Raw genomic sequence first — 11715 nt, forward strand, 5'->3', positions numbered from 1 at the left:
TGAATTTCATGCAATTAATTTGATTTACTCGAATTTCAACAAACTCGAAACTTACCGCAGAACGGCCGTGAGTTAATGTCAGAAATTTCATGCGATATCGACTATAATAACAATAACATTTAAAGGATGTAGGTATCTAAATAGCGTGTCGCCGTAAGCAGGAGTTACGACATTTCACGAGTGATATATAGAGTGATCTTATAAAGAAGTTTATATTAGATATTTGTTATTAAAAATTTCTGGGAAATTCTTGTTATAACTCTTAATATATATAACAGGGGTGTTTTTTTTTTGTTGTTTATAAAGAACTTTTTTTTTTGTATTTAAACATATTAAATTTATACACAAATATTTATACTGTGATTTTTTTCCGGTTTACAATTCACGTTATTAATTTAGCTTAAAATATATATATCGAAGTTTTTGTTCGCTGACGTGCAATTTTTCTGACAAAATATATTTTATAATAAAGTTAAATTGTTTCAACGTAAGCAACGAAGCCTAATTGAAATATGAGTGACATATTATTTCTGCTTAATTGAACAGCACGATTCAATATTGCTTTGTGCTATTGGTTTCCGTTCACGTATGAGTTTATTCATTATTTTTTAATTAGAAACATTCGAGATAATTTTTATTGTGATGTTTACTTGTACATGATGGTTAGATGTAATTTCATGACACACGATACCGGCGATTTGCGTGAATTGAAATTAGTAAATAAAAGTAAATTTCCCATTGCTGGGCTAATGGCATCCTCTCCCATTAAGGAGAGGGCTTGGAACATATTCCACCATGCTGTTCCAATGCGGGTTGGTGGAATGCACATGTGGCAGAATTTCAAAGAAATTAGACACATGCAAGTTTCTTCACGATGTTTTCCTTCACCGCCGAGCGCGAGATGAATTATAAACACAAATTAATCACATATATATATATATATATATATATATATATATATATATATATATATATATATATATATATATATATATATATATATATGTGATATATAGTGGTGCTTGCCTGGGTTTGAACCCGAAATCATCGGTTAAGATGCACTTGTTCTAACAACTGGGCCATCTCGGCTTTATTAAATAATAAATAAATATTGGACAACATCACATACATTACTTTGATCCCATTGTTAGTAGCTAAAGCACTTGTGTTATGGGAAGTCAGAAGTAATGGTACCACAAACCCTCAGACCCAAGACAACAACAGAAAACTAATGAATATTTCTACATCGATTCGGCCGAGAATCCGATGCCAAAGCAGATGTACACACTACTCGACCACGGAGATCATCGAATTAATATATTTCTTGTATCTATTATATATTTTTATAATATAGTTATTGGTAATTGGCCACCATCACCCATTGAGAATCGCTGTGAGAAATATTAACTATTTATTAACATCGCCAATGAGCTACCGATCGTGAGCACTAAGGCGTTACATCCCTTGTACCTTTAAGCCAATGTATCGCTTTACATTGGCTCACTCACCCAAACCGGAACACAATAAATCTTAGTAGTTCTTGTTGCTTGGCATAATAAGACCTACCAAATGACTAGAAATGTTATTTATTAGGACAAGTTTTGTTTTTTAAAAACTCCATAAAACAATAAGTTTTTTTTTTTGTTTTAATCTTTAACAATATAGAAATTAGATATGGCGCCACTCATTATATTACTATTATTAATAATTACAAAATAATGTATACAGACATCACGTAGCAAATTCGGGCATATTTTATCTCCGTTACATGAACATAATTACAACAGCTCCATATATACAGAAAATTCCACGTTTCATGTCGACTTTTTACGTACTAAGTACTATTTGTATCTTTCTTACGAACAATTTAAGTGTAAAAAATCCTAACGTCTTACCGAGCGAAGAGATCAAACGCCGGCTTAACCCACGATATATAACAAACCGTACAAAATACCCAAACATCAAACTGGTCTTCCGTACTAATACGGATGAGCAGGAGCGTGGCGTCGCAATGCGTCTATTGCCCTGCATTTTGTATGAACGCACGGGTTTAGGCCGGTTTAATACCATACAATTTTACGACCGAGGCACAACCTGCCCGTAATATGGACGTATTATGCAATAGACGCGTATAAAGTGACAATCTGATTAATTGCAGAGGATTCCTATGACGACGTATTGATAGGTTTCATGATATAAATTTAAGGATATATTCCGAGGCTACGGATACGTTGTTGCTTCTAATTAAATGTGTACTGAAACTAGAACAATATACTTGAATCCCAGCATCATGTTGCCTTTAGATTAACTACCATCAATTGCTAATAATATCCGGTATACAGAACATGAATGCTTGAAATTGGGTCAGAGATTATTTATTTTTAATACGTCGCAACAATTTACTGATTCTCAGCAAATAATAACAAGTATGGAGTCAATAAAGTAAATAAAACGAATGAATTTTATAAATAATAATAATAATAAGAAAAAAAATCGGACAACATCACACTACTTACTTTTGGATCAGAGTAATGTACTCTGATCCAAAAGTAAGTAGTTAAAGCATTTGCGTTATGGAAAATTAGAAGCAACGACGGTACCACAAAAACCAAGACCCAAGACAATATAGAAATCTGATGAAGTTTTTCTTCGTTGATTCGGCCGGGAATCAAACCGGAACCTCGGAGAGGCGTACCCATGAAAATCGCTGTACTCTTTACTCGACCACGAAGCTCGTCAAAATTTATGGTTGTTGATACAATTTATAATTACTGAAAACAGATATTTATTTGGAGTGATATTACTTTGTATTCTAGTGGTGAGCGCAAGGAAGTTAATTAAATATACATACGTGCTACGCACTCACAAAGAGTTAAATGGAGGGAGGGAGTGACAGCATAAGAAAGTGTCAAGCCGTTTACCGTCACGGTATACGAGGTAGTCTACTAAAGATATATGTGTCTCATCAAAAAGTAAACCTTTCAGTTGAGGAGAAAATGTATACTTTGTTCCATGTGGATTAATAGATACACGTATAGCAGAATTACGTCCAACACGTGCCGTGACCGTCGGACCGTGAGATGAATCATTGAAGCAAAATGAGTACATAAAACCTGAATGGTACTTACATTTGAACCCACTTTTGTTAAGATTCACTTGTCAAAAACATTTCTGTTATATGTACAAATCGAGTGAGTCAAATGTGACTCGAGTTGGCCCAGTGGTTGGAACGCGTGCATCTTAACCGATGATTGCGGGTTCAAACCCAGGCAAGCATCGCTGATTCATGTGCTTAATTTCTCTCTATAATTCATCTCGTGCTCAGCGGTTAAGGAAAACATCGTGAGGAAACCTGCATGTGACAAATTTCATAGAAATTCTGCCACATGTGTGTTCCACCAACCCGCATTGGAACAGCGTGGTGGGATATGTTCCAAACCTTCTCCTCAAAAGGGAGAGGAGGCCTTGAGCCCAGCAGTGGGAATTTACAGGCTGTTGTTATTGTTGTACAAATCACTGGATAAGAATTGAGGTGATAAGGTATGGTATTTGATATCATTATCTTGTAATAGAAGGCAAGACTGTTTGTCCAACAGATAAATATATAATATCAAGAGCTCATATTTAATATCACCAAGCAGTAAAATAAATGAAATACAAATAAAACTCCATATTGAATATTCGCCATTCGCAACAAATTCTTTGACGGAAAGTTATTGAAATGTAGTTTCTCTATGAGTACATTTTCTTTAACGAAGCTAAAGCATTTGTATGTAATCACGTTTCTCTATATAGGCGAACATAACTTCGAGAAACTAATAATAAAATATTTAACTTAAATATTGTAATGTAATCTGCATTTTTTATATAATTCTTTGATAACTTTCAACAAAAATTCAATGTGAAACGGAAAAGGTTTTATAATAAAATTTGAAAAAAACCCAAAGGTATTCTACCGCTAAGTACCAGATGAATAGCAGAGACAAGATTAAGTAAGCAATTGAGAAAGTCGAAGGTCGATTGATCCATCTTAACTCTCAGTAAGAAATGAGAAAATGAAAAAAGACCTTTCTAATTGATAATCATAATACCTTAATCTGCATACAAAATGAACCTTACAAAAGAATATAACTTGGTTATGATATACTAATTACTAACATGCTGCAAGCTATGAGAGATGAAGTTATCGACCAAAATGTCATAAATATTTTTAGTAAATAACAAGTTTGTAAGGTACGAAATTGTCCTTCAACCACAAACTGCTGATTGGCAGTTCCCTTATAACCTCTCTTTTGATTGTTCGCTTAACTGGGGTAGTTTCAGAGTTAATTAACGGGCCATTTTCAAGTTAAATAGTTGGTTGATGTGCAAATTGACTCGATTCTGTATAATGAATTGAGTTGGACAAAACTGTGTCGTTAGTCCGACTTGAAACTTTGCGTATTAGCTAATTTCTAGCTACTTCGACGATCACATACTCTGAAGATTAATATTAATTTGAATGCTAAAGCGTTTAGAAATCTAATTGGTTTATCATACTAATGTCATAAAAAAATTATGAAATTTATTAAATTTCGTATAGTGCAAGCTTGATTCTTAATAATATCAATAAAATAGAAAGTAGATTGTGAATTTTGATACTTGATAAATCGAGATGACAGTATAACTTCGAAAATTATAGAGGTTCCATAGTACTTCAAATATCCCTCTTTGTTATGTTAGACGTTTAGTAGATAGGTACATATAAAAAGCCCTTTTTACGATTGATACGTGTCGCAATTGAGCAAGACTCATGAACACCCTGTAATTTCCTTACATATTTTGTTATTATATCTAGAATAATGTATCTTTTTTTTTTATTTTATTTATAATTCTTTATTGCACACCACAAACAGAAACAAAAAAGAAAGTAACATAAAATTATAAAATACAAAAAACAAGAATTAAAAAAAAAACAAAACAAAACAAAAGAAGTACATTAAAAGTGTTGTACAATGGGCGGATTTATGGCTTTTTAGCCATCTCTTCCAGACAACCCAATCAAAGGGAGAATCCAAAACCATCGGCGTAGGCGGTGCAGTCATAAACTTACATACAAATAGTTACACACTAATACTTATACTAGAGAGATATATATTATTTATACATATATATTATGTATAAATAATATATATCTCTATCATACACTAATACGAGTCGAGTCGAGATGGCCCAGTGGTTAGAACGCGTGCATCTTAACCGATGATTGCGGGTTCAAGCCCAGGCAAGCACCGCTGATTCATGTGCTTAATTTGTCTTTATAATTCATCTTGTGCTCAGCGGTGAATGAAAACATCGTGAGGAAACCTGCATGTGACAAATTTCATAGAAATTCTGCCACATGTGTATTCCACCAACCCGCATTGGAACAGCGTGGTGGAATATGTTCCAAACCTTCTCCTCAAAGGGAGAGGAGGCCTTTAGCCCAGCAGTGGGAATTTACAGGCTGTTGTTGTTTGTTGTATACACTAATACATACTTAAGATAATAAAATGATATAAATATATATAAAATTACATAATAAATGTTATATAAAATAATTAATTAAAGTATTATACATGAATCGTTGCTCTTCCGTTGCAAACGGGACGGTGCAGCGGTGATTCTTGTGTATAATAATATTTATTTGAAAAAAAAAATGTAAATATAACTAACATAGTCTGTAAGATATATTGTGTACATACATTATGAGTCACTGGTAACTTGAATAAAGAATATTATTATTTAGTTTTTTTCATGCTCTCGTTTTAACGAGGTTTTATTCTCCGTTTTTGCGGGATTTTATCTAAACAAAAACGGACTACCTAATCACTTGATAAAAATTTCCGCACAAAAGGATTGTGCGGAAATTTGTCATGTATTTAGAATGACTGCTTTCTGTAATATTATTATATTGACATTTCTAAAGTATTTGTATATCTTGGTTTTGATTTTGATTGTATCGCACAAATTAAGTACATGAAACTGAGTATTGATTGCTTGGGTCTGACTCTGCAATCTTCGTTTGAGATTGACGTGGGGTTTCGGCTCAAAGTTCACGTTAAATTTAGATCACTTTTGTTCTCTAAAATGATATTGGCGAAACAAATTAATTAAAACAATGAAATTCTATGTTTAAATAACGTTACATGATTATGTATTCAAAGAAATGTACAATTTATAACGTCCATAAAAATACCTTTTTCGTTGAAAAAAAAAACATTATTTTAAAGACGTAAGTCATTTGTTTTTTTAATTTCTATAACCATAATAATAATCAATTTATATATAATATATTGGAAATTGTAATCTATGGTTTATTATATATATTTTGTCTACATGTCTTTATTTATGTTATATGTAAGAAAATGATTAATTTCCTTCGTAAAGAAATTACAACACATTACTTTTATTCGATTGTATTGTATTTAAGGGTCTGTATTACATATTTGATTTTAAACATATAAAAATATTTACCAATAAATATCATAAATCATCATACGAGTATTTCACTACGAATTCGTACCCTTCGCCGTTGATAAACTTAAACTGTATCTAACAAGTTGACATTATCAGAGATTCTCTTTGAAAACAAGGGTTTGCGAATGCGGTCCACAGATAGGACCAATGACATCAATAAATTATCATATTGTTCTGTGTTTTGCTTTAGCGATTCATGATATGGAGTTGGTACATTTGATAAATTATGATTAAGATCGTTTTGCGTATTAACTGTTGGTATAGCAAGGTTTCTCTCCTTAAGATATATTTTCGTGTGCTCAGTATGAGCGATGTTACCGATCGAGAATGACATATCGCAATGATTTGATGTTTAGATTCAAAAGGTACTAAGAGTTTAAGACTTGATAAAGGAATGTATTCGAAAACTGACGAAGGTGGTCTTACTGTAACTGTACATTTGTTTTGACATCATCGTTTCTTGTTATAAACATTGATTTATTAAAATACATGAAGGTAAAAAAACTTTCGGTCAAAAGTTCTTGTTGTTATAGTTACTAGTCAGGCAATCGGTCTTTGTAAAAAAGTTTCGGTAACTTATCATGGATAAAAATGGACAAAAACGAGGTGCCAAAACTTAGTACACAACTTTATCCATTTGTAAATTGTAGCGGCACAAGTCTCATTAGCAGAGTTTACAAAAGAGTTACGTAGCTTATCCACAACGCCTCTATATTACAGGTTGACTGATTATTTCTGTCATTATTTATTTCTTTAACGCTGAGGACAAATATACTGTGCAAATCTAGCACTAAAAGACATTGAAATATTTTAAAAAGTTTTAACTTATGTAATATATTAATGAGATATAATTATAATGTTAAGTTTGATTTTCAATCTGAACGTCTACTGACATCTTTATATTAAGCTTATTATTATATCAACGCCATTACGAACTAATTATTTACTTTGTCGTCAAACAAACTAGACTTAAAAGAGTCTCAAACTTGTAATTAGTTACAAAAAAACCACCGAATAAATATATTTTTTTTGTAATTTGTCAAGTATTTCAATTAAAAGCTTTAATGAGATCTCGTTAAAATCTTCCATTAGCCCTGTTTAATTTCTGTTAAGTTCTTATTGAATATTCCGGACGTGATAGGCCTTTAGGCCTGGTCACGATTCGGTTTGCATATTTTTGTTACGAATTGAAATAAATTATGCGAAACTTTTGGTAGAATGAATTTACAATTTTATTATTCAATTTCAATTTCATTACTTCGCTTCAATTTTATTTCTCGATTGGCTCCTGATCTTTGTCACGTAATTTATAATTAAAATTTTGACACTACTACATTAATTTTATTTTATAACGGCGTCAATTAAAATCATTTGTAATTATTTTCGAAGAAGGTCACTAAAATAATTTTGCTTAACTTTTTATTTTTGCTTTTGTTTCAGGTAGGAGGTATGCGGGCTCAAAAGGTACCCGCTGCCTTGCTACTGTTGCTATTTGCAATAGACTCCTTACATGCCAACAGGAGAAAACAAAAGGAGAAAATCGTCCAAACAACCACAAACATCTGCGATATAAGCGACCGAGACTCCAAAGTACATTGCTACTGCGAAAACAGCCAGGATATAAACGAGGCAATTAAAACAGAATGCTGGGTATTCAACGGCGGTATAGACAAGACAGATCCTTTATGGCCAAGCTTTACTTCACAGTCAAATATAGAAACGTTAGCATTTAACGTTAGAGCGGATGGAGGGTTGAGTTTTGTGCCAACTAAGGTGCTTAGATATTTGCGAAAACTTAAACATTTCAGCATCAAATACAGTTCCATTTTAAAAATAGAAAGCTATGCTTTCGTCAATTTAACATCAGTACAAGAAATGATATTAACTAAAAATCAGATTGTTGTTCTAAGTAAGCACGCTTTTTACAATTTACCCAACCTGACTGTTCTCACGTTAGACGAGAATCGGGTGAAGAAACTTGAAACTGATACGTTTTATGAATTGCCGGCATTGCAAAAACTGTTTCTGACAAGTAACAACATAAGCGTCATAGAAGATGGAGCGTTCCGACATCTTGTAAATTTATTGGAGCTTGAGCTTGATAGGAATAATATAAGTGATTTAAAAAAGGAATGCTTCGATGGACTCGCTAATTTAAAACGCTTAGATTTAAGAAGAAACAAAATAGCTGTACTTAATTCATTTACATTCATTGAACTCTGGAATCTGCAAGAGCTATTGTTAGATTATAATGAGATTTATATATTAGCTCAAAGAACTTTCGACGGATTATCACAGTTGAAAAAATTGAGCTTAAGTCACAACAAATTGGTCACATTAACAGATGGACTTTTTGAAGGAGTCAGGGGATTATCTGCCTTAGACTTAAGGCATAATAAATTAAAAAGATTCACGATAGATAATTTACGGCCAATCTACGACAACTTGAAGATGCAAAAGAGTTTCATTTATTTAGAAGGTACGTAAAACTCGCTTTCTCATTTTCTTAGTTAATAAGGGCGATCCCGTCTCATTAATATTTTAATAATTAAAACAAAAATTAAGCGTGAATATTCTCTAAGATATTATATAATTACTTTGAAATATTTTCTCCCCTGTAAACAAAATATATTAAGTAAAAGTATACTGCTTAACAGAGTTTTCGAGACGTTCTTAATTTAAATACAAAAGTCAATTAGGCCTGTTAGACGATAAAATACTTCATTAGTTCAATTAAAGATTAATTAAGGCACCGATTGTTGCAGGGAACGATTTTGACTGCGACTGCCATCTGGCGTGGATGCACAAACTCCGGCACGAAGCTAAAAGTATCAAAGTGCGGATGTCCTTAGAGAATTTCATTTGCAAGTTTAACGCTGATCCAGCTTTGAGTTCGCATCTAACTTATTACGAAAGAATTGGTGTTAATAATAATTTAGATGAAACTGAAAAGATAAGAAATGATTTGGATGCCCCAGAAGATATTGGTGATGAGGCTGATGATATTTATATCGACGAACCAAAAAAAATAAGAGCAGACAACGAAAGGACACTGTTACAAATACCCGTTGAATTACTGCCCTGCCCCGCTGAAGTCAAAAGCGTTACGGATAGAACATACACGTATCCATCACAAAACGAAGCCAAGGATTATAGGAATTTGATACAATCATCATCAATTCCATCTGTTGATAAAAAAATTACAATACTTTTACTAACAATATTTCTTTTGTTTGATTAAATATTTATTTCCTTCATTTAATTTACTTCATTATAAATTGTCTATATAGATCATTGTAATCATTTATTTTACGAATGCTAAAGTTATATTGTTTTGACTTCTTTAAATCATATATATAAAAACGCTTCACTTCAAGTTTTACTGTATTTTCGTCTACAAAAAATCTGGACTGGTTTTGTATAATCATTTGATATATTAAATAATAATCCATTTTAATTTTTAACATATTAATATATTTAGATAAGGCAAGGTTTTGGTAAAACTTTAAAACCAGTATGGATATTTTATGTAATCGGATAGATTAAATTTTATTAATAGTTGTAAAGATTAATTTCGTTAAACCAAATAATAGTTAAATGTTTCATAAATATTATTACGCATGCTAATATATTGATATTTCGTATAATTTGTTAACAATAATTAATTATTCAATCACAATATATGTAAGTATTGTAAATATAAATAAGGATTTTGTAAAGAAATGTGATATAAATGTAAGTAAAATTATTATAAAGTACAAGTTTAATTTATATGTTGATTAAAAAAACGTCTTCAAAATTTTAATCTCTATAATTCACGTTGCTATATCTTTATTATTAGTATGTAAATATTGTGTTTATTGTTGTAAATTAAATTTTGTAAATATTGTATTTAAATATAAGTTGATGTGATTTTACATAGATAGTTATTGATTTGAAATATTTGTTTACATCATAATAAAATAATATAGGAGTATCTTTTTTTATTGTCCTGTACACGAACATCATTACTAATTTTTAATACAAAGGATTACTCAAAAACTTACTACACGATGAGAGATTTTAAATCAAATCCAAAATATTCTCTACTACGAGTGAGCAACTACGAGTAGCTTCGATCAAGTTTTAGGGCTTGCTTGTCAGGTACCACGCATAATATATGGCCTATGTTCTTCCAAAAGAACAGGGAAACTACTTCGAGAAAAACTGGTAATTGACTAAATATTTTCTCTAATTATCAAATAAAAAAAAAGCATATCATCCATACGAATAGGTAAACCCAGTTTAGAGTCGGGATCGGGAAGTTTTGCCCCGTGTTATTACATAATAGACCTCTATAATAAAATTAGCCTAGAATCTATTTTATAGTATCCACCAACTTGTCCTTCGCATAATTATAAAATATTGTCAATATCCTTCAGGGATTTCGGTCAAGGCCTTTCTAAACCGACGCTAGCTAACTACGCATATTATTTTAATTTAAACAAGGGCCAACATTAAGTATTAGGTGAGATTCCTTTGTCAGTTATTTTCATATATATTGTGTTCTGTATCTTTGTTATTAATTAACAATGCTTATGTCGTAGACATGTGATGATCCGTATATAATAATTACAAAATAATAAATCAGTTACATCATTCAATTAAGACACAGCCTCTATTCTCATTAATAAATATCATTTAAGCTGAAACCAAATGACGTCACTCTGGATTGATAGATATCATATTTTATAGGAGTACTTACAGATTTACCGCAGTTTCACTTCACTTCTCAAAGCACGAAACACTTCGAAACTCCAAAACGTGTTAAAACTTAAAGTAATATAAAAAAATACTGAAACTAAATATTGAGAATATTGGTTTTTAGATAATCTTTTAGTATTGCAAGTTATTCATTAGTTTTAATTAAAAACAAAAACCGATTAATACGAAACGAACTCGCTTGAAGAGGGCTTCGTACTATTGCAATATAAAATAAAACGATATAAATTTCATCAAAGATTGAAATTAGAAATATTGCAATGGAAAATAAAATTTATCGAATGGAATACAAAAATAATAAAAGTGGTACCGATAGCCGAGAAGTTATGTTAAAGCGGTCGTTATAGTATGGACGTGTTATTTGGAGGAATGAGGATCACGCTTTGAAGAAGGTCTTGAGCTTGGACGTGGATGGATATAGAAGAAGGAGCAAAGAATCGAGGGATAGATTGTGAG

General features: G+C 31.6%; 1 protein-coding gene across 1 annotated transcript in view; it reads left to right on the forward strand.

Moving 5' to 3' along the window:
* LOC124535850 (connectin-like) overlaps positions 1 to 10096 on the forward strand; it is a 111564-nt gene extending 101468 nt beyond the window's left edge. The window contains exons 2-3 of the mRNA XM_047112239.1: positions 7939 to 8977; positions 9264 to 10096. Coding sequence (XP_046968195.1) covers positions 7948 to 8977; positions 9264 to 9739 — 1506 coding nt within the window. The 5' untranslated portion in view covers positions 7939 to 7947 and the 3' untranslated portion in view covers positions 9740 to 10096. The remainder of the gene's footprint in view (positions 1 to 7938; positions 8978 to 9263) is intronic.
* Positions 10097 to 11715: the final 1619 nt, after the last annotated feature.

Source organism: Vanessa cardui, chromosome 15 (genome assembly GCF_905220365.1).
Source record: "Vanessa cardui chromosome 15, ilVanCard2.1, whole genome shotgun sequence".
Lineage (NCBI taxonomy): Eukaryota > Metazoa > Arthropoda > Insecta > Lepidoptera > Nymphalidae > Vanessa > Vanessa cardui.